The sequence below is a fragment of the Prorops nasuta genome, unplaced genomic scaffold (assembly GCF_024137725.1).
Source record: "Prorops nasuta isolate Cenicafe-Biocafe unplaced genomic scaffold, Cenicafe_Pnas_1.2 PNAS00024, whole genome shotgun sequence".
NCBI lineage: Eukaryota > Metazoa > Arthropoda > Insecta > Hymenoptera > Bethylidae > Prorops > Prorops nasuta.
In genome coordinates this window covers 3,015,095-3,039,304 of record NW_027116821.1, presented here as the reverse complement: position 1 = coordinate 3,039,304, position 24,210 = coordinate 3,015,095, and the positions used below count along the sequence as shown (strand labels likewise).

The window sequence follows — 24,210 nt, the reverse complement described above, 5'->3', positions numbered from 1 at the left end:
TGGATGAAATTGAATGCTTTGAAGTCAGGTTTGTTGCTATTAATGTTTTAAATATTGTTGAAAATTGATATGGGGATGGATTATTATTCCTATGCCCATGGTCTCGAATTTGACTGAAGCAGTTCTCTACTGGATCTTGATTTAAGAACTTTAAGTTTAATGAAGCAAACCCTTCTTTTTGCAATAGTTTCCATAGTTGTTGTGTACCGGTAATAGTCCATATCCAATTATGCAAACATTTGGTTTTATTTTTAACAGCTTCATGAGTGTCTTTTTCGACAAACTCCATAGCTTTTAATTTCTTAATTGCTCCAGTCCAAAAAGTTGTATGACTTGTTCTGGAAGAAATGATGCTGGATAATTTTTTATGTTTCTCTCCATTAAAAGAATCAAATAATTCATCGAAAAACAAAAGAGCTTCTGAAGTCGCTGCAGCACTTAAAGGTAACTGAATATCCCCTTTTGTTGTTTTTACAATACCTGGAATTTAAATTGACAATATTATATCTCATATAAAACAAGTATGCAATTTTAAATTTACCATTTTTCCAAGTTATAGCTAAATCAATGAAATTTGCTACTGTATGACTTATTATCTGGGTTGCATATTTAACTTTCATTTTCGGGATTAAATCAATAATGATATGTCTGTCTGTTAGTTTTGGCATTTGTCTTTGGCGCAACAAAGTATATTTGTCCATGTCATAGGCAATTTGTATGTCATTCCAAGTAGCAACTTTTTTTCTACATTTTATTTCATTTTTGTTCAAATTAAGGTCCTTTGTTAGTAAGTTATTTCGGACTCCTTTTTGTAGATGAACATAATCATAAAGTGGTATGATTTCCTGGTTTCCAATAACAAATGTATTTTCTGAAAAAAAAATACTTACATCCTTCGAAGGAAATTAAGCAGGAAGAAAAAATTGATTTGTGTATTCTTACTTGCACTTCCATGCTTCTTATAACGTATAGCATTGCTATCTCGTATTAAAGCATTGATAGCAGCGATGTTTGGCCCTCCCTGATCGCAAACAGTTGCTACTGGCTTAAATTCGCATTTCAACAATAAAGTTATCCATTCTTTTATGCATCTACATAGATGAAAGCTGTGTGTAGCAGCACTACAAAAGCCATAACCAAGAGGCATATGGTTTCCTGAAGAAAGGCACTTTAGATAGAACATGATTGCATGGTCAGCTATTTTTCTAGTTCTTCTTAGACCCCAGTCTTCAAATCCCATAATTTTGTCTCTCTTTCCATCATATGTTAATGTAGGTTGCAGTGACATTTCGTCCCATAATAACACTACATTTAAATCTTTTTTATCTATTTCTTTCGCTGTTAATTTGAGGTAATTATAAATAACTTGATTGCATCCTGTTTCAAATGGTATAGATTGCAGTTGTATATTTAGTGTGTTGATGGAAGGACATAGTAGATATTTCGCTAGGTATTGATAAGATGAGCGAGATCTTTTATAAATACCCATACAAAACATTTTCTCTTCTAAGGTAAAACGTCTTGCCTACAAAAAAAAAATAAAAAATCTATGTACCAATTAGATACTTCAATTGTGTAACCGAATTTACTAGTTTATGATAATTTGTATTAATAATTGTGTTAATTTAACTAATAAAACCAGGGACTTAAAAAATGATATATTGAAATTTCCACAAGAACTCCAATACCTAACTCTACAATAAGCTAACGCTTTCTATGAATTTCGATTTTAAACAAAGCAAAAAGGATCTATCATTACGATTATTCTTGATATAATTGTTAAAATTGAAAAGCTAATCTTTAAAAAATAATATCAAAAAATATTTTTCTTCCATTTAAATTTTGAGTTTAAAGGAAATTTGAAAACATAACAACCGGTTATATGTTGAGTTAGTATCTCATTATTTCAAATTCTGATCATTTTTCAATTAAATCACAGAATTATTAAAACAAATATTATCAAGAAATGTTGAAATGCTAACTTTCCAAGCAATATATAAGAAAAATACAGCACGTAAGAAAATAAGTTTTATTTTCAATTGACAGCTTAACATAAGTATATATACATAACATTACTATAATTTCATTTATTCCAGAAATTATAATGATAATTTTAGTAAATATTAAATGAATATTAGTTTCCGTTGAAAGTTTAAGTTCATAAATTCTAAATGAAAATATAGTATTCGTTAAAAGCTGTACTTTCCATCCTATCTTTTCGAACAATTGTTTCTAATGTTTTATATTTTACCTGAGGCTTCAGGTCATTATTTCTTACAATCATGTCCATAAACTGCTGCCTTATAAGGTTTGCTTTGTCAACCTTGCCATGCTTATCAGCTCTGGGTAATAGAGTGATTCTCTTATTACACCGTTGGTCTTTTAAAAGCCTCTTAAGTCTTGTTCTCTCTTTCTACATCTTTTTCACCTTGTCGTACAATCCTTTAGCAGTTGGACTTAATAATTGTTTTCTTGTTATATCCTTCAAATCTGGTCTATATGCTGATTGTTGCTGAACTATGGTTTTCAATCTTTCTATTTCTTGTTGATGGATTGCTAATATGTCACTATGTTGCTGCAATTTGTTATGTTGTTCCTGTTCAACAATGATCTTCAAATTATCTATTTCATTTTGATGAACTTGTAATATGGGGCTATGATCTTGTTGTTCTATTTCATATTGATGTAACATTTCTGTTTGGTCTGACATTTCTGGCACTGGCATTTCATTAACATTTTGAAAAGAAGAAGTGGGAATCGCTGCATGTATCAAAACTCTTCTTGTACCACTGCAGTTATAGTCACTTTCTGTGAAGTGCTTATGACAAACTCGTAACTTCTTTACTTCATTGTCATCCAGAATTGAAGCTATCCCTAAACTGGCAAACCACTTCATTCTTCTATTTATGTCCTTAGGAAATGCATGACTAGGAGCCACATGTGATGACAAACATTGCGGCACACAGCACGACCTGACCATCTTCAATTCAGTCTTTTCTTCTAAAAATACATTTAAGTATAAATAAACACAGAAAATATTTTAAGTAACACACTAAAAAGTTAGGTTAAATTTAGCTGCACAATACTTACATATATTATTATTCAAAAAATCTTAATATATAAGTATGTATATTATATATATATAATTATATATATATATATATTTAAAATATACAATTGATAATCACAATAAAAACTTTGTTTAACAGTGAAAAAAATCTGTAACAATTGGAGTAATTGCTTTCAGTCCGAAATAAGAGCACAGACATACATGGCGGGAAATATAGCGTCGGCGTCACTTAGCTACGCTGCCCGCGCATGCGTACACGTTCATAACTTAGTTCCGCTTGACGGGCTTACAGTGAGGGCGCCACTAACGGTGGCTAAATTTTTCCCATAAGAGATTGTTCCCCCTGACCTGAACCGACTGAACTCCCGGGGCACTCACTACAATACATTTCCGATTTCCAATAATATTTATTGATCAATCTTTTACGGGTAATAACGAGTTAAAAAAAATAGCTTTTTCAAACGATTTGAAAATCTTAGATAAATTTAAAAATCTCCCCGGACGTTCCATAGGTTAATAAAAGAGGTTATAGTATCCGGGGAAAAGAGAACAGATGGCTACCCGACCTAAACAAGACGTGGAGGAAATGAAAGAAGAAATTTCGAGATCTTTGCAAATTCGCCTTCCACATAAGATTACAGATAAGACACAAGTAGAAGAATTATTTAATTGTGAGGTGACTGTTACATTACGACGTCAAACAGATCGTTCATGTCGAGTCATATTTCCTAGCATAAAAGAAAAATTGATAAACTTAAAATTAGTTAACGAAAAACGAATTAACGATAGGCCCATAATAGCTAAGGAATTAAATGTATGTTTGCCTTTGGAGAAAATTAAACAGCGTCCAAAGAGAAAGAAGAAGAAGGTTATTATGCCCATTGTTAAACCAGAACCGAAGTATACACGAGTGTAAGACTTTTCACATTGAAGTTATTTGAATATCTTATTACTTTTATTAATATTCTTTGTTATTTGCAGACTTCACATTTCAAATATTAAATGTGGTACAAAATCCATAGCCGTAAAAGGGGCATTAAAAGGGTGTACATCTGTTAAATTACTGAAACCAAAAAATAACTTAAGGTACTGATTTTTATTATACATATTAACTTACATATTCCTGCAACAACACCCTCATTTTTACAGGACAGCTATTGTTAAATTGGAAAGTGTTCAGGTGGCCAAAGAATACTTGACAAAAATCCATGAATGGCCTTGCATAGAGGGCAATCAGCTTAAAATTAGTGCAGACAAAAGAAAACGACAGAAAAAAAACAAATCAAAGCCTCTAAAAATATTTAATCAGTAATATAATAATGTAAAATACTTGTTAATATTTCCTTTAATAAACTTTGTTTTAAGCATATTTTATTATATTACGTGTATGTAAAGAAAATTACATACATATATACTTTAACAGTATTTATTAGCAAGCATTGTATTAAATTTGTTAAATGGACAATTTTTGTTTAAATTTGATAACAAGGTCAATACAGAAAAAATAAATTACTTCTATGATGGAAATGAAACTGAATCCCAAAAATAGACTGAACACCCCTCCTAAAGAAGCTGAAATTTAAACATTAGTATTACTTATAATATGTGATAAAACCAGTTCTATTTATCTTTTAATACTTTAAAGTTATTTACTTACAAACTAGATTAATATTGGAGAGAACAAGTTCCGTTCTCTCTAATAGGGCAGACTGCCCAGCAAAAGTTAAATGTAAGATAGTCACATGTTTATACTCTTGGGCTTTGGTACTGCGTAAGAAGTGTTCGTTACAATCAAAATGTATTAGTCAATAAATTAATTCATCAATGAATTATTTCACTCACTACAAATCTCCAGGTCTGTGTTTAAGATCTTGCAATGGAACTTTTGTTAAAGTGACAGCATAAGTGGTTTCCTCGCAGCTGGGTAGACAGTTGCATCTGGGATCTTGTAAAGTCAGAGAATCTAGTTCACTAGCAATCCTTGCTAGGCAGGAGATATGAGTTAAATTACAAACTTGCACATCTCCCTCAGTGGTGGTGGAAAAGAATGGCAAACAGCTGCAAAGTTTCTTCGTAATGGATTCTCGACAGTCGAAATAGCAATTTTCAGCTCGAAAAGGAAGAGAGCCTGATATTGATTTATAGCATCCACGAACTCTAGATGGAAGATTTAAAACTTCCGGACTGCTTATCAGATAAGTTCCATACAATCTTGCTACAGTCTCAAAACCATCGGCAGCTACGAATTCCATCGCAGTAGGACCAGGGTATGTATATCTCTCGTGTAAAATCACTTTGATCCCGTTCCCATAAATCAATGACGAGATAATCTCGCTCGAAGGCACTGACTTCATCAAGAAAGATAATACATAAAGTGCTCCGAAGCCCCTACTGTAATTAAATTTAACTACACCCTCGCTCCTAAAAAATATTCGATTAAAATGTTCATGAAAATAATTATTATATATTACTTTAGTAAAAAAAGTGATAAAGTTAGCCAAATACATATAATGTCAAAAATATTTTTGAAACAGTCCCGGAATTAATTCGATACATTGGAAAACGTTTTAGAAATGTATTCGAGACAATGTATGCTGCATAGTGAATCGAAGCTTTTTTTATTCGTGCTTTCTGGTTCGATCATTATTCAAAGGACACCCTGTATATCGAGTCAGTAGCATATACAAGATTGAAAATAATTTAAACAACACGGAATGTCAACTATATGTATGTATATATAGTTATCTACTTCGATAATATTTTAAAAAAACATTTCAGTTGCATCTAGCAATTAAAAAAAACTATGACCTATGCACGTATGCATAATAAGCTAGTTCTTCTTGTATATGCAGATGCAAACTCTATGTCGTTAAAGTACAAAAACATTTATTTTTTCAGCATCCAATCAGCCTACACGTGCGAATACCAATCTCGCGATTACGAGTATTGCTGCATTCATTCACGCATATATAGTCAAGGTGAATATGACATACTCTTCTATCTAGTCCCGGCAGTATTGGCTATCAGTTAGATAGCGTGTAGTTGAATCAGTGTTGCATTGGCCAAAGAATGAACCGGTTCAGTAAAATTAAATTACTGCTACATTTAAGTATTTTTCTTTTCTTTTTCGTTAAACTAAAAAGCATGGTGCTGGATCATTAGAAAATTTACTTTTGGAAAAGCATATTACTTTTGCAAGAGACCATCAGGATTGACATAGTTAAAGGCACAGCAAATCCCGTACTGGGTAACGATTGGTTCAAGGAGCATCGAGCAGGGCATCGCTTTTCCTTCGAAACGACACATAACGACGAAATCGCTGCAATTCAGACTGACACTATCCAGTAATTCAAGCAACGAGATTCGATTGGCTGTGAGAATCTGTTGTAGCTTATCCAGCTCCTCCTGGAAGTGATTCGTCGGGTATATGACCTCCCGAAGATATCTCAGCGCTATCTCGAAATCCTCCCGGGTCAACCCTCGAGGAATATAGCTGAAAAAGGCGCAAGAACTTGAAACCTTGCGCGTTTTATGACTGTATAAATTATAATTGCTGATAAAACTGTCTATACATGCGTTTCTGAGAATTGAAAAAAGCCAAAACTTTCTGCACAACGGCGATACTCCCATGGCATAAAGTAACTGCAGGAAGCAACAGTTTTTCAGTGGGAAACTGATCACTAATCACCAATGTACTCATGCTGGCGGATCTGTGTTTATCGTAAAATTTGTGAGCCAAAATCCCAGCTGCTGATAGAGATAGAATCATAACGACTAGCCAAAGAAATCTGAAAGGAAAAGGTGTGACATATTTATTTATATTTTATATTTTATATTTTATTATTCTTAATATTTATATGAAAATTAAATAAAAATTTGATAACGTGTAATGTTGAATATAAAAGTTTTTAAAATTAATCTTTATATATATACAATTCATTTTAGAGAGTAGCTACGTTTATTTATAGATTTATTGAAAGTATTTACAATTTGAAATAAAAAAACACGGTAAAGGTGGAATGAATGGTACTTATAAATACTCTATGTTATTATATAGTATTATCAATATGACGTTTCAAAACAAATACAATTTTTCCTTTTTTTGACACTTGAATGATTATATATATTGATCATTACGTGTTATCAAATTATACCTCGCAATAGCTGATTTTGCATTGGTGGTGTATTTTATTCCATGTATCGTCGACTCCATCGCAAACTCCTTGTACACCTCCGTCAAGGTTTGCCAGAATTTTCGTAGATAAGCCGGCATCGTAGAGTCCGAGTGCAGGTCCTTTTTCTTTTATTTTTTTAAACGACTCCAGACCCAACGGAGAGTGGAAATGAAAGTAGAATCGTCGAGAATACGAGAAAATCGATTTCAGATTCACACAGCTCAACGTGTCATTATTTTCTTTTTTTTTATCGTAATGTAAAATCTGTTTGTAGCACTTGATAATTTTAACGGTGCATGCATTATTAAACAACACCTCTTCCTGTAAGAACATACATGTAATTATATATTACTTTCGACCAAATTTTCTTTCAGTCACGAATAATTACATTTACAATAGATAAAACACACAGAGTGAGTCTGTGATAGTAAAGGATATGGATAAACTTCTAATAAATAATTCTTCAGGACCACATTTTAGATATAAAATCTATTATGGATATATTTTTAAAACTTTATTGGTTGGTAATATTGATTCAACCTTGGGTGGAGTGCTGAAGGGCATGTAAAGGTCACCTCGATTTTTTTTAATGGGATCCCCTATCTTTCATTACATTTATATTACAGTAAAAGTTTTCTGAAGATTTTTCCGAGATACTGTATGACAAGTTATTTGAATTTCAAATTAAGCATATATAACTATATGTTTGGCTAAATCACTATATGCGTGATCACTACGCATTAACACGCACGAGTTTATTCGCTCACCTACTAATAATATATTGTAGTTATCTGATCACTTTTTGAAAGTATTTCAATATAATAACGTTCATAAAAGATTTTGTTCAAAATATGTTCCTTTTACTTTATTTGGCTCACTCTCTAATGTGTAATGTAATTGCTTCTTGATATAATATCCAAATATTACATCAACTGTAGGTTTGTTTTCACCGATCTAATTTATAAATAAAAATCTGAATGAATTTCTCGTTTACCATCTGTGAAGAAAGCTGTAACTTTTAAATAAAATTAAATAATCAATGCCAGTAGGTTTTCTGGAGATCTCAATACTGTGAAAAACTGACAAAATAGGCATATCGTACATTTTGAATTGAAAAAGAGATGCGAGAGACGTTCTTTTGGATAATCGATACTACAGACGAGTGGATAAGGTTGGAGTTGAATTCTGAAGATGGCGGCATGTTATCCCTGTCTCTTTTGTTTAGACTGCCTTATATGTATTATGTATTAAAGTATATAGACAGTACTGATAGTTACACACACACATAGGGCTACACTCAGTCTGTAACGTACAGTGTGTGTACATACACACACGAAGAAAAAAAGAAATAGGAAGCAATAAGCTATTCGCTGCTAAAACATTCTAACGTCATCAAATAAATCGCGCTTACCATTGAATAATCTTTGCAGAGAGTCTGCAATGGTTTCCCTTTTGGAAACCTTGCATTTTTGGAGTCACGCGTTTTCTGTGACGTTTCTGTGTAGTAACAAGAACTAATGGGCGTAATGTCACCGGCGAGATACGTGTGCAGTGTGTGCAATAGAGTTAACCTTTAAATTTCCTTTTAATGTCTCTCTAACGCCATTCAACTCGTCTAAATTATTTACAAATCATGGTTCACAAAATTTAAAAGCTAATACTGAGCGTTTTTGCTAAGCTTAGCTTCAAGAACTTTAATTTTGATATGGTAGAGGTTAATAAAATTAACAGCATTATTATTTTAAGAAAAACATAGTAGCACATTTAAACATGACAAATTGAACAATAACTCGATAATCACTTTTAACAAGTGGAGTCCAATAAAATAAAGAAAGAAATGGTAGAGGTTAACTTTTGAGTTCACTGAACGAGTTGTCAATATGTCATCGCGACTACAAGATTCTAATTTTTGGAGTACGTGGAAACTTTCTTACTAATGTATACAAATTTGTTGAGTGATAAGATGGCTTTCGCATTTGTTCGAAACGCTGTGTACGGAAATTCATATCTTTTAGCTACTCCATTTAACAAGTTTGCTCATAGCTCCAATAAGAGGGTAAATTTTCTTTGTCTACATTTTTTTCACATATTAACCATGACTTAATTTAACACTTGTTTCATTCTCATTACAGCAGACTGTGAAAACGAAATTAATTAAAACTTACCAGATGTTATCAACAGAAGTTGTTGAAAACTAAAGAAGGGGCATGAGAGCAAACTCGTGACTGAAAATCTATATATCATTAATCTTATAATGCTTCTATTCCATATTTATCTCTGTATAGATTAACTCTTTTAAGATGCAGGCCAAGAAGCGCTATTTACTACTCTTTGTGACATGTGCATTTCTTGGTTACTGTTATTTTGGTGGATATCGATTAAAAACTAAAAAGGAGCCAAGCAGCTCTCCGCTGCCTTATGAGAGTTTGCCTTCATATTTTAATGTAAATGATGAATTTTATCATAAAGATTTACGGATACCAAGTAAAAATTTGCCTGTTTTGCAACCTGCTAGGCAATGTCGCATGGAAACCTGCTTTAATTTTACTAGATGTAAGGAAGGTTTCACAGTGTATGTATATCCAATAGAAGATGCAATAAGTCCATTATACCAAAAAATATTGAATGTAATTACTGAGTCAAGATATTATACCTCGGATCCAGCAAAAGCATGTATACTGGTTCTAGCATTGGACACTTTAGACAGGGATCCATTATCAACTGAATTTTTTCATAATCTGCCATCCAAATTGTTACGCTTAGCCCATTGGAATAATGGCAGAAATCATTTAATATTTAATTTATATTCTGGCACATGGCCCGACTATGCAGAGGAAGCATTAGCTTTCGATCTGGGCTATGCTATGCTAGCCAAGGCAAGCATGTCCATCTTCAGACTGAGGCCAAATTATGATATTTCCATACCGCTATTTGGAAAACAGCACCCTGAACGTGGTGGTGAGCCAGGTCAGGCTCAAGAAAATAACTTTCCAAACAATAAAAAATATTTAGCTGCTTTTAAGGGTAAACGTTATGTACATGGTATTGGATCTGAAACAAGAAATGCTCTCTATCACTTGCACAATGGCAAAGATATGGTATTCGTAACCACCTGCAGGCATGGGAAGGCGTGGAAAGAGATGCAAGATGAACATTGTCAGCAGGATAATCAGGAATATGATTTGTAAGTAAAATACCTATCAATTATTATTGAATGTTTTCTCATAATAGTTTGTCACTCAGTGAAACAAAATCAACTATTTCAGATATGATTATGAGATTTTACTGATGAATTCGACATTCTGTCTTGTACCGCGGGGTCGAAGGCTGGGAAGCTTTCGTTTCCTGGAAGCTTTGAAAGCTGGATGTATCCCAGTTATTTTAAGCAACGGTTGGGCTCTACCATTTCACGAACGTATCGACTGGACGCAAGCGGTTATATTTGCCGACGAGAGATTATTGTTACAAGTGAATAAAACCCAAAAGTCAATGATATTGCTACTCAAAGATATCTGAATTAACTCTAACGTTTTTCTTCCTATAGATTCCAGACATCCTAAGATCGGTATCCAATGTTAAAATACTCAGTCTTCGTCAACAAACGCAATTCCTCTGGGAGAGATATTTTTCATCTATCGAAAAAATTATTTTCACGGTTTTCGAAGTATGTTTGGTGCAGTATAACTCAACATAATACGTTTGGAGTATAAAATTTAACGGAGTATGATTATTTCAGAATATTCGCGAGAGAATACCCTGGGAGGGAGTGAGAGAGAAGCTACAGTGGAATACGTATCCTGGTGCATTGTCAATTCTACCCAAATTTGCTGATAGTCAGCAGGAACTCCCATTCTCGAATAGCAATCCCGGAAACACCTTTACTGCCATCATTTATTCACAATTAGGATCAACTGCCGTCCTTTATCGTTTACTTCGCAGCGTTGCGAAGAGTAAATATTTAGATAAAGTATGTATTTCAATTAGTAATTTATTAACATTAATTACCAACGGTAAATGTTTAATTTTATAAAATTAACTAAATACAATTTAAACAAGAAATATTTGAAACAATTTTTTATTCGTTCAATTAATATGACATTAATATTTGAGATAAGATATAGAAACAATTGCACAAACTTTTTCTTGATAATCAGTAAATAAATAATAAGACAAATCTTATCCATTTCTTTCTATTTATCAGATAATACTATTGTGGAATTCGGAAATTGCACAGCCACGTCGACCACGTTGGCAAGGTATCAAGGCATCGATACAAGTAATATCAGTAGATGGTATTTCCCAACGATTTTATCCACACAAATCGATCAAAACCAGTGCCATATTATCATTAGATGAAGATGCCACATTGAACACGGATGAAATAGATTTTGCTTTCGTCGTTTGGCGTGAGTTTCCTGATAGAATAGTAGGTTATCCTGCGAGATCTCATTACTGGGACGATTCAAAGGTGAATATTGCACTGTTGAAACTTTAAAACTTTTTCATTGTAAAAAATTCACATTAAGATTAATCGTGCCAATTGATAAATTTAACGTTTCGCTATTTCACAGCGTTCATGGGGCTACACCAGCAAATGGACTAACGACTACAGCATAATTCTGACGGGCGCTGCTTTCTATCATCGTTACTACAATACTTTGTACACGGAACTGCTGAGCACGACTCTGCACAAAACGGTGGAGCAGTCGCAGAATTGCGAGGATATCCTTATGAATTTTCTGGTCAGCCACGTAACTCGAAGGCCACCGATAAAAGTCACACAGAGGAAGCTGTATAAGGATACGCCAGTTACCGGGATCAGGTAAATCTACATTTGGATAACTACTGAAGCCGACACGAATCTCGAAAATGGTGAATTTTTATTATTGAAATTTTTTCTACAGCTCGCCATGGAACGATCCGGATCATTTCGTGCAACGTCAGACCTGCATGAATACGTTCGTCGCCGTTTTCGGTTATATGCCATTGCTGAGATCCAGCTTGAGACTGGATCCGGTTCTTTTCAAAGATTCCGTGAGCAATCTACGCAAGAAGTATAGGCAGATCGAGCTAGTTAGCAACTAATAGCGTTTTGTGTCTCGAAAATAATCCCTCGGGATGCAAGGATCTCATTATGGGGAGTAAATGTGTAAAGTAAATGATTGGATGAGGTGTGTCTGCATGATGGGAGAAAGGTTGTACGTAATGATTAACGAGGGGGTTTGATAAATTGTTTAATTTAAGGCTATATCAATGAATGGAAGGACAGACCATTCTATATTTTAAGCATGAACCTTAACGTTCCCCCACACTGGGTTTTGATGCCATATGCCGTTAAGAGTTAAATTACAATCGTGTCCTAATTGCATACTCTTAATCAATGTATATAATATAAATATATATACAAATCGTTTCATAGTTATTAATAAAAAAATGATTATTTAACAAACCAAAGTGATTTGTTTCAATCGCTAGAACGAGAAACGACCACAAAATTTGCCTTCGATCAATAGTATCCGATTGAAAAGAGTTCAAGCTGAGTGATTAATTTAAGAACAAAGAAAGGCAGAAGGCGGATGTAAGAATGACTGGAAGAATTTCAGGGCTGGATCATGAGGAAAAAAGGAATTTTCTAGTGTTGCAAAGTTTCAGATTATTAGTCGTTAGATTATGTATCAAGAGAATGTGGTATATGAAAATTGTAATATCGATTTGACTTTGAAATTATAGTAATAAGTGTAAAACGGGGCTGAGCGGGGGGGGAGGGGGGGATTTCAGGGTTAAAAAAGGTGCGAGATTCGGTGTGGTGGAAAAGGCGAGGGCGTAGCGGGTACGCTGATTCTCCACCACTCCAGCCACTGTAAAAGTGAGCTCCCTTCTTTGTTGACGGTTTGTTAGAAAGGTGACTATGCCAAGAAGACAGGAGGTATCGAGTACGGCTCGCCAGTATCTTAACCAGTCACCTTTCTCTCCTCGCGAGCGTAGCATATGCTGTTCTGCAAAGTCGATGGCGCTACCGTGGCTGTGAACGTCCAACGGCGCTGCAGACCTCATCCTCGAGGAAACTCCGACCTTTGCCTCAGCTGAATTTCTGCCGAATTCGACTTCCGGTCTGTTAGTGATATTACCTTTTCCCAAACGTCCTATTTTTTTTCACCACTCACCTTTTCCACTTTTTTTTCAAACTTCCTTCAGTCCCATTGATCACCCACATTGTCCTTGCAATTTTATTTGCCCAAGAAGAAGAAGTAGAAGAAGAAACGATGGTCTTACTTACCAGTGTCCTGCTCGCATTGGCAATTGTCTCCAGAGTGGGTGAGTTGTCATTTTCTTTGCTTCCCCATATATGGGCTCCTCTACAGCAGCCACCTCGCACTTTTCTGCCTCACTTTGCACCATGTGTATCATTACGTAGCAATTGATTCTACGGATTTTACTCGGTAAAATCATTGCTGAAGCTCCCGGCACTTTTCGTGTCAAGGAAAGAAAACAGTTTCTACGGTCGATATTGCAAATTGACTCTTTGGTAATCCTGGAGTATTATTTTTCAAGCGAAAGAGGCAATGTGATGACATTAAGCGTATAAAACAACATTGCGGCATTATCTTACCAAAATACAACTAACGGTATATACTTGCGCACGAAATAAGACAAATACGAGTAAACGTTAAATTTATTATATTGCGGCATAATTATATATACACGCCGAAGAAATAAATCAATGTAATATCGAAATGTTTCATGCCAGAAATAAGCTGTATAATTTTGTACGTAATAAAATGGCGGGAAAAATTCAAACTATCTAAAAGTCTAATTGACACGCGTGAGTGAGTAAGACAGGGGAAGGTGAGGGGTCGAAATTATCGTGCAATTAATGAGAAAAGGATGAGTAGAGAAGGAAAGGAATGGGTAATGAGTATAAATCAGAGGTGGAATAAGGGGTTATGTGTGCGAGGTATAAAGCAAAGAACGGGTCGGAGGAATAAATATGAAGTGGGGAGTGAGAGATTAATGGATAAAAAATTGATGAAATCCTAAGCTGTCGAGCAAGTTGCTGATTGCTTGGCTGGTGTTGCTGCACGTTAGCCGCGAAAATGTCAGTTTACGTAATTGAACGGAGTTGCAGGCAGGCTGAGTTGAATAACTGGCACACGCGGAAATCGAGATCGGTCCAAGTGCCGCCCGCCATTTCGAACCCCCGGGGGTGCGACAGTCTCGATTCAGCCTCCGTTTAATCCGTTCGCCCGTTTCACTGCATTTTTTCACGCGCCGTATTTTCAGCGGATATCTCGTGGGAAAACCTCGAGATTTTCCTCCGGCCGTTTTTCCACGGGCTTAAAAATTGCTCTCGAGCGTTTATATCGATTTTGCAAACAAAAAACATCACTTACCTGCGCATACCTACCTTAAAATTGAGATCGATTCGAGTGCCGCCCGCGAACTCGAACCCCCTGGGGGTGGGACTGTCTGGATACAGCCATTACAGCCTTTTCATTTATCCGTTTGACAGTTTTTCTGCATTTTGTCACGCGTCGTATTTTCACCATATACCTACCTCGTGGGAAAACCTTCAATTTTCCACTAATAAAAAAATTCTTTAAGAATTTGTATCGTTCATCCTAAAATATACCACTTGCTTTCGGGTAAGGCATTTTGGACGCCTCTGAACATTGACGTAGGACAGTGTTTAGCTCCGTAACTACGACAGTTAAGAATGTTTTTATTTTTACACTTTACAAACTTTTTCGATTTGCATTCAAAAGGATCTTATAAAAAATTTATACTTACATTTTTTAATTACAGAAATAAATTAATATTTAAATTGTAACTCTGGAGCAGAATATTTATACCTACTTGATAGTCGGTTTAAATATTTTTTTGACAATTTACCAATTAATTTGTTTTAAAAGTTTTCGTCACCCTAACCTATAATGGCTCTTGATGCATTTTTAATTATATAAAAAACTACTGAGAAAATAACGGTTCAAACGTGGCAAATTCACTTTTTGATACCATTGAGATAGTTGTATGGGAATATGAGCAGATAAATATCAATTTATATGATATATAGGGACGATTAAGGATCGCGATTAATTTCTTGGTAAGATTTATGGCAAAGGGGGTTTAAGTGGATAAGTCGGAGCAAATATGAGGTTGATATAATCGTGGTTGGGAAGATGTTTCGGTACCCGTCTCGTTAAGTTTATGACGAATAGCGCGAGTCTCCTCTGTTTGTTGTTTAGCAGCGAAAAATCAGGGGGGTGAATGGTGGGGGGAGAGGGTGGGGTACAAGGCTAACAAAGAGCATCCCGCGGGATCAGTGGCGTAGGTCAAGCATTCCCCGCGCAAAGATTCAAGTTTCATCTTGCTGGAAGTTAACGGAGACTTATGGGGCCCCGTGGACCCGCAATCTCCGGGGCCCTTTCGAGTTTGCGGGCCCTGCGAACTCGCAGGACCCCGTAGACGTTTAACTGCCGTGAATAAGCCCTGTTCGGATGATTTAAGTCCTGACAAATGCTCCACCGGATCGTAAAATCACTTTTTCATCTTTGGAAAAAATTCCGGCCGGCTCACCGAGAGGCCCTCCACCGATATTCCCTACATTTCCTGGTTTCCAAACAAACAAAATGGTTTCATTAAAAGTTTACGGCATTTGTTAATAAGCCGCCCTGATTTACTCAATACGCGTTTACAAGAGTATCGGATCGCTTACGGTATTTATGTGTTTGTGGTAAAATTTACGATGGTCATTTTGGGTCGTAATCGATCGTTGTTAATTATCCCCAATGGTTAAAAATTACGATGGTAGATTCATTATATATATATATGTATATATATATATATATATATATACTCTTATGATACAGGCGCAACGGCACAACAAATCACTCGAATTCTGTGGATAAAAAGGAGGTTATGTTGAAAAGGAAAGTGCAAGATGTTGGCCATGTGCACCAATGCGCGTTGACTATCGCCTTTCGAACTGATGGAATATGATGTAATTGAAATAATAAGGAATTAAAAGCCTAATAACTCCGAACAGTGCTCGTATTTTCATTACTTGCAAATTAGACACGCGGTATTAGGGACGATTAAGCATTTGGCGAGTGACACAACTTCCTCTTTTCGGTGAAATTAATAAACAATCCCAACAATGCGGATGAAGTATGCAAATGAATCGGTGAATAGGAAGCGAGCGGTAATTAAGCTCCGTGGTACACATGAAAAAAAAGTAACGAGTAGGTTAGATTAGGTTAGAACGTAAAAGTTGAGGCTGGCTTTCATGGCGCTGAAATAGAAAAGCGAGACTGGTTGGTTTTGGAAAGGATTAGACAAACTACATTAACCGGTACTGAGTAAGTAGCCGGGACTCGATGACAAAAAGAAACTTTTTGTATCGATGACAAAAAGTGGGCCATACGTGCTTCTGGCGCCAAATTAAGGACAACGCGTCACAGACTGTCGAAAGAAAACGAGCAAACTCGATGTATTAGTGCCCGGTGAAATCTCTCACTGTTTTCTTAACCAAGATATTTTCTTTCGTCTTTTATGCAACCGCATCTACTGTCGTCGCAAATTATCCCGCGCACAATGATAAAAATATAACCTGTATACCGCGCGCGCCACGCAGTCCACACACAACTATAAGTAATAAAGTATTACGTGCGATATGTATAAATGTATTGACTCGTTGCGAATTTATTCGAGAGGTGAAATCTCGTTATTCGCGTTGTGCAGAAGTAAGAAGAAAGGAAAACGAAGCAATAACACAGGTACACACACCACGTTACATCTGCACTAGCGGGAGTAGACGGGAAGGGGTTAGGTGAAACCCGGTTTCGTTTCACGTGGTTTGGCGGATTTCGAGGGCGAACCTCCAACTCGTTTGTTTATTTACTTCAGCATTCCATTTTTCTGCACTGTCCAAAAATTAATCACCATTCGCACGATCTTTATCCTTAAATATGACCCATCGAACAACCCGTTTTGCCTTTTACTCACCATCTCTTCCAAGGTCCTTCAAGGACAGACCAGATTTTCCCTAACCTATAAATTAGTTTAAGCACACGCGAGCCTCGTGTCGTGATTATCTTTTTAGCGCGCAAGACATTTTTCCTCGGTGGGATGTTTTTATGGCCAGTTATTGTAGCTTTGATGGTTTTTCAAGTGATTTTAGGTTATTTTTGGACGTAAAAGGAAATAACGGTCGGCGTTCGGGCGTGATGGAGAATTTCGCGAAGGGTTTAGAAACGAAATGGCGAGCGATAATGAGACATTTGAAATAATGGCAGAAATCTTGCAACGGGCCCTGTCCATTCTCTTTTCCCTCGCTTGCATCAGAGTGAAGCAGGGCGCGGCCGAAGGGGACAAGACGTCGACCTTGGGGGAGACTATCTTTTCGAGCGAGAGAAAAAAAGGGGCAAAATAAATAGATCGCACAGAAAGTATACCGTAGTAAATATTATCCTTGATAGGAATCCTTGTGCGAGAAACCGGCTCCGTCTGATTTTTTTCCTTTCGTCTCTTTCTCACCTTTTAAATTTCGTTCAGGAACCCCAGCCGCAACCCCGGGATTCCAAAAATCTGTGGAATGTCGTTATTGTGACCGGTGACAACTTATTTCATCCTCCAGTAAACTTCCGATGAGAAGACAAATTCCACGGTTCCATCTAAAAATAAGCTTGTTTCTTCTGTTTCGGTCATCGGCCATCAGATTGCTTTTCCTCACACAGCACCAAGCGAATTAAAGACATCTTTTAGACGTGTTTGAGTCAATTGGATGATTAAAAGAAGTCCATAAGACAACTTTTAGTCAAGTGTCCTGCGAAGGGTTCTTTTTAAGCAAATCGCCACCAGGGTGTATGGCGGTATGTGCGATAGCAGCGTTAAGTGGAGGGAAGCGAAGTCAAAAACGTGAGCGACATTTGCGCAGATTTGTTGCGTATTAGGTCTGCGAAGGAGGGACCTTGAGGGGAGGAGACCAATGAAAGTGAGGTTATGGCACAAATCCAACGCGACGCGACGAAGAAATAGATTTTACCCTGGGAAAGACCTTGGAGCCGCTCTTTCTTAATTTCTACATCCTGGTGATTGCTCCTTTCTTTTTTCCATTCTTGTAATATCCAGATCACTTGCGTAGTAGCCGCGACCTCGATCATTAATCATGGAAACGCCCAGTCCGCGTCGCGGATCGGCCTTCGCTCGAATTTCGATATTTATTTCCGGGTCGGCCCTCCTCCTTCCATTTAATAATACCCACTGGCTATCGGACTTATCCGGGATCATTAACGCAATATCTCGTTTCGACCATTTCGACGTAACTGGGCCGACATATCACGAATTTCAAGAACACATTTTTTCAATCACCCCGAGTCCCTGATCGTTACCCTACAATCATATATCTGTTATGTTCCCTGGAGATATGATTATTTTACCTCGCACTTGTAGCCATTAACCTTGTTCGGCCTCACGTTACGAGTTTTTGCCGAAAATTCCATTAGCATGCTGCGTAAAGGAAAAAATCGTAACGAGCAATTTGTTTAAGAGGCTTTTATAACACTCGTTTTGCTTCTTAACGATTTTTCTTTCCAACCAGTGAGTTCTCGCCAGCTGTGATACAGATACATATACACACATATGCACGAGTTTGAGAATATCATCAGCCTAGAGGAGTTGAGAGACCTCATTGATTATGCATTAGGAGAAAAGGCGATTATAATAGACAGTCAAGGAAGTAAATCGCTAATTAGACAAAACCGGAGGTTTCCCCGATCGGTTTATCATGCTCATTGTACTTAATGCAAGAATAGCGGAAAATATATATCGTTGGCTGTGTATTGTAAATCGGGTGTAAGCGTGAGTGTGGAAAACAAGAGTGGTAATACTTAAATAAACGCATAGGAGCACATCGTATGGCCTTTCGAGCAGCGAATTTCTGCGTGCTGCTGCATTTCACGTGTGCTACGTGTTTCTTAATGCCTCCCGTATGGTTACGCGCCGAGATTTCCGTGGGAGTAAGAACGATCGGTCTCACGGATCGATCAAGGCTTTGCGTTACCGTGCTCGAGAAAGGAACTTGAGATCGATCGTACGATTTTTCCACGGCGTGCCGGACCTTCCCCCATTCTTTTGTATCCTGTTGTTTTCCCATCATTGCAATACCACACTCGCAGCGACGCCCGAGAGAGTTTCAGATCCGTGTAAAGATCAGCGCGGATCGCTAAAAATCGGTCAGATACCGATCGGAGACCGATAAGTCGAACGATCGACTAATTTCCATGGGGAGCCTCGCGGTGATGCAAAGGATTAAAGTAAAACCCCGAAGGAAGTAAAATTTGAGACTCTTTAGAGAAAATAATCGTCCTTCGTGTTTTCGTATTATCTCGATAAAATATCTTTATGATTCATTTTTCTCCAATTTCGAGATTTCAACGTTCCCATCGATTAAACCATATGATTAAGTTTATTCCGCTTCATTAAAATTCACCGCAGCCTGTCGACGTTACGTGCACACGCACGTGCACATACGTATATATATTCACATATCCAGAGCAATACATCTCTTGTGAAAGCGAGTGGTTAGCCGCAGTTGGGCCTAACGATAACATTAACGCTGTTAAACAGTCAACGATCTCGCAGAAGAAGCCATTTTAGTGCCCGGAAGAAATCATGGTGCCTCTCGCATGATTATTATCTTTATTCTCTTACCTGTCCTCTTTGTTTCTTAATATTTCGCATAAACCCTCTCCTCGTTTACGTTCACTATTAACTATCCAATATGGTGGAGCAAGTACAGAGAATTGATCCATGAATTATAACGATATGGACAAAGATCGATTTAAATAATAATAGTAATAACAATAAAGAATAGCATACCGAGTAAAAATGGAGATTTGGGAAAAATGATTAAAAAAATGATGAAAGCTGTACTGGCAAGAGTCGGAATGATTTTATATAAGAGAAAGCTAGATTGTTCATTGAGAACAATTAGTTATTCGTATTTTGCAATGTTTGTGCCTATTATTGGTGTGTACGTGATGGTAATTGCTGAGTATCTCCATGTCCGCGAGTCGTCGGGATCATCCAGGCAATTTGACAGGGCTGGCTAAGTGCCGATAGCCGTCCGTCTTTAAATACAATGATTATCGAGGACTGAGTGACTCCAGTTGGTGTTGTTCGTCATGCAACCTGTAAAACAGGGATAATGTTAGATTGCGCGAAATGTCGGCAAGATCCAGTGATGTGACGTGCGTCGCTTCACAAGCAGGCTGGTCAATAATTTTGAAAGACTGCGTATATGCTAATCGATGAAACTGATTATTTTTTAACGAGCTGGCAGATCGTCTTAAGAGACCGGTTTGATGGCTTCACATGATGCTGGAAATCCTCCAACGAGTGGACTCTCCGTGCGCTTTTAATTAAAAAAGATTTTCTTTGTGGAAGATCTGCCAAACGACAGCGGTCGAAAGTCAAGTGCAATCAATGCTTCCAGATAATTCGTGATACGTAACACGTGTTCCGGAAATCGTAAAACTGGGATAATAGAGAGGTCGATAATCGCAGTCAATCATAGCTGATTACAATAATGCACTGCTGCCAAATGTCTATATAAAATGGGCCCTAGCAAGAGCGCGGTTTAATAACATGTCCCATGCACGAACACTTTCCCCATGCCCGATATATGCGTGTGTCGCAAGCTACAGGGTGTCCCAGAAAATTTTGCAGCAATTATCCGAGGTTACTCTTTGTACGACTACGAGCAAAAAAGTCCTTTACCGTTTTCTCGAACAATGCCTACTTACCGAATTATGACTCATCAAAGTATGACCAATGAGATTACAGTAGGCGTTTCTCGAGCATTGATTTACTTGGAGTAATTCAATAACTGATCTATCGATGATCGCATAAAAATCTTAAGGAACTGTTTTACGCTAGCCATTTATTTTTGTAGATTTAGGTCATTTGGGTCTTTATTATGGACAAAGCATGTAGTGTAAAAATTTCAGTAGACAATAAACCAGATGTTATATCGTCATGGGAAAACTCCACGAACGCCCAACGACATGCACTAGATATAAACGCTCCAAGGATGCCCTGGCAAAGTCTATAATAATACTCAAGGCACTCGTGTATAAGTGTTTATTTGTATGCGTGTGTTTCATACGTTATTCCATATCGCTTTCTCCCGCAATGTGCACGCATATCTTGCAGTCTCTTCATATTCCATAAGCACAACGATCTACCTATTTGGTCAACACAGTATGCTCGCATTTTATTACCACTTGCTATCTTACACTTTTAATATCAATATTCACCAATCTATTGCTATTGTTATTACGAAATTCCTCGAATATTCGAGACAGCGCGGAATTCCCGCAAATGCCTGGCCATTACAAAGCGTTGAACCAACGCATTTACTTGCTTAACGAGTTGACTGCAGAATAAATATCATTCATTTTGGTTACTTAACCGAAATTCAAAAACCTTGCAAAAAAAACGTTCACACTTTTTTTCAATAAAGTTTTATCATCCAAACTGAATAAAAGATTCGACGAAATTGCGTCAAACGTTTCATTTTTTAAAGAACTTTTTATCTTTAAAATCTACTAGGACAGGAGCAAGTTTACGACGACCCAAAAATTTTCAGGCGAGGATGATTGTTTCCCAATTTTAATCATTTTCTCGGTTAATGAGCTTGATTAAAGTTCACGGTGGATGAGATCGTGATGTTACGGGCCGGCGCATCGTGACTTGCTCAATTCTTCGATTGTATTATTTTTCTTAATTAAGAGTTGCGTATTTGTGTCTGACGTTGGTGAGGCTCCATCGAATAGAAAGTAAACACGTCAAATTCGAGTGACAATTCGAGCGATTAGTAGGACTGGCTCACTGGTTACGACACGTTACTTAAAAACGATATTGCACTCGCATTCCTTCCATCCGTCACAATGCAAACCAAACGACACAATACAAATAATAATAATAATAACAACTATGGTAATAAGAGTAACAATTGTAATAAGACAGCCCGGTTCTGAATTTAAGAAAGTTATCCGATTCGCCAAAGCGTGGAAAATTGCTGATCTTAATAATACGGCGCAAGAAAAGCAATGCGATGTTGCATTAAGAGTACTTTTTCTTTATTAGTATATAAAGCAAAATATGTTTTCAAAGAAGGGATAATCTCGATGATGCTGGCTGGCAGGTTTTGCAGATGAAAAGTGAGAACGTTGGTCGTCGAGTTTCACGTGTGTCTAAAAGCGAGCGTGAGGTATTTCAGAGTTTCTTTCTACGGGATTTCCTGTATTCAATTGGAAATAGGAGGCAATTGTTTTCAATCCGCTCGGGGTTCTCAGCTAATTGGCCAAAGTTATTCCCGCGCGAAGACGAAACTCGCGATAATCGCACTACTAGATATGTACGTCTACGCGTAATTAAAGTCGAAGCAAATGGGGCGGCAATCACGAAGGAGCGCTAGAACGCAGCAGAAAATGCCAAATAGTACACAATCCTACGCTTTTCCTACACCTTCGTCACAAATGCCTCCGCTCAAATATCTCACAGATTTACACGATAGATTCGACGTTCGACAGGTCGACCTAACCTCTGCGTAAGAACGGAAGTCTATTTTTAGTCGTTGGAGCAATGTCAGTTTTTTCGAGATTGAACTCATCACCAATAAATACGAGTGTTGTTGATGACAAACTTGAACGATTCTCCACGCGGATCAACGTTGGTGATTAGGTGATTCTTTATTTCAAAGACAGCTTATATGAGTTAATCCTTGAAGAGCCTCGTAAGAAATACTTATGCAAATAGGCTCTCCCAGGTATCTTGGAGTTGTGGATTTTTCTGTAAATTATTACATGTATTAAATTATCACGTTAAACGGTATATTAGAGGTCACTGTATTACCACGCACGAGTAGCCTTTTTAGGGTTATGTTTGGCGCCACCATCGATCAGCTGCACCGCATGGCGTTTCGATCACCTGTAACGCTGCCGCCGGGGTAGAGTCTTCATTAGCTAGGTTATGAAAGGAGAGACACAGGGCAGGAAAGGAACGTTTATTAATTGATTACACGAGAAAAGTCAGTGGCTTCATAACCTAACCTATAGATAATTATCATCAATCTATTACGGGAAGTTTTAAAGCCTCGATAAAGGTGAAGGATTAATTTACCTCGGTGTGGTTTGCCTCGTAAACTACAGCTATGAGCCTCGTCCCTCTCACATTTCACTGTTCGCGAGAATCCCCGGGGGAATCGGTTAAACTTTAAGGAAGGCTAGGTCGTCATAAAGAGGAATCGCGATCTAGCTGGGGCTGGAAATAACAGTAAATTGAACAGGGATAAAAAAGGAAAATGCGAGCCGAGCTGTTCAAGATTGGAGAGTGAATTGTGCAAGATTTTCTTATCGCGGTGCTTGGGGAGGGCCCAGAAAGCTGGACGTTTGCATGCCAAGAGCCACATTGTCTCCGTTTCTCTTGTAAGTTTGCACACCCACGCTGCTTACAGCAAAGTTACACCTCGGCCCGTTTATCGTCGTCCCTTATTTTCTTCCTTTTCTGCTTTTACTCAAGCTTGTTAACTGATCGTCCCGCAGCGGCCACCAACAAAGAGAGCGCGGCTCAACAATCACTCTCTTACCTGTTTATGTGCACGCTCCTCGTCACTTATAAAAACAAATGCAACGATCCCAATAATCTCAACCTAACCTCGCCATTACAAACCGCGCGCGATCCTTCTATTTTTATCCCTTGACACGCCTAGTAGCCCTGACCGCTATCTTTCATTAATTCTTTAACACAACTGATTCATAACCTATAAAATATTATCTCCCATTGTATATCAATGATTATTAGCAAACGATTACTTGCTTTTCCCGCACTTTCAAATCTCCCATTAAATTATAGTTCTAACCTATAATTCTTTCTCCTCACAGTTCCAACTATATTACCCTTCTA

General features: G+C 37.2%; 4 protein-coding genes across 9 annotated transcripts in view; 3 read left to right on the top strand and 1 right to left on the bottom strand.

Annotated features, from left to right (window-relative positions):
• Positions 1-3,387: 3,387 nt before the first annotated feature.
• Positions 3,388-4,447, top strand: LOC136781735 (uncharacterized). Its single transcript, XM_066740720.1, has 4 exons — positions 3,388-3,498; positions 3,583-3,982; positions 4,052-4,156; positions 4,220-4,447. The coding sequence occupies exons 2-4, from the start codon at positions 3,624-3,626 to the stop codon at positions 4,380-4,382; spliced, it is 627 nt and encodes a 208-aa protein (XP_066596817.1). The 5' UTR covers positions 3,388-3,498; positions 3,583-3,623; the 3' UTR covers positions 4,383-4,447.
• Positions 4,448-4,513: 66 nt separating this feature from the next.
• On the bottom strand, positions 4,514-8,007 carry LOC136781734 (sodium channel protein Nach-like). Its single transcript, XM_066740719.1, has 6 exons — positions 7,225-8,007; positions 6,643-6,858; positions 6,261-6,563; positions 4,913-5,491; positions 4,728-4,837; positions 4,514-4,642 (listed from the first exon to the last, which is right to left on the bottom strand). Exons 1-6 carry the CDS (start codon positions 7,341-7,343, stop codon positions 4,524-4,526), a joined length of 1,446 nt encoding a protein of 481 aa, XP_066596816.1. The 5' UTR covers positions 7,344-8,007; the 3' UTR covers positions 4,514-4,523.
• Positions 6,421-12,699, top strand: ttv (exostosin glycosyltransferase 1 ttv). 4 transcript variants are annotated; one of them, XM_066740717.1, is made up of 8 exons: positions 6,421-6,871; positions 9,531-10,429; positions 10,512-10,713; positions 10,790-10,909; positions 10,982-11,212; positions 11,447-11,713; positions 11,817-12,067; positions 12,150-12,699. In XM_066740717.1, the coding sequence occupies exons 2-8, from the start codon at positions 9,546-9,548 to the stop codon at positions 12,328-12,330; spliced, it is 2,136 nt and encodes a 711-aa protein (XP_066596814.1). In that variant the 5' UTR covers positions 6,421-6,871; positions 9,531-9,545; the 3' UTR covers positions 12,331-12,699. The 4 variants fall into 4 exon arrangements, with proteins under 4 accessions (XP_066596814.1, XP_066596813.1, XP_066596812.1 ...); XM_066740716.1 differs by having other exon boundaries at positions 9,378-10,429; XM_066740715.1 differs by lacking the exon at positions 6,421-6,871 and adding an exon at positions 8,200-9,301 and having other exon boundaries at positions 9,381-10,429.
• A 358-nt stretch (positions 12,700-13,057) lies between these two features.
• Positions 13,058-24,210, top strand: part of Cda5 (Chitin deacetylase-like 5) — a 32,837-nt gene continuing 21,684 nt past the window's right edge. For all 3 annotated transcript variants that reach the window (XM_066740873.1, XM_066740872.1, XM_066740871.1), the window contains exon 1: positions 13,058-13,560. In XM_066740873.1, the coding sequence (XP_066596970.1) occupies positions 13,509-13,560 (52 nt within the window). In that variant the 5' untranslated portion in view covers positions 13,058-13,508. The remainder of the gene's footprint in view (positions 13,561-24,210) is intronic.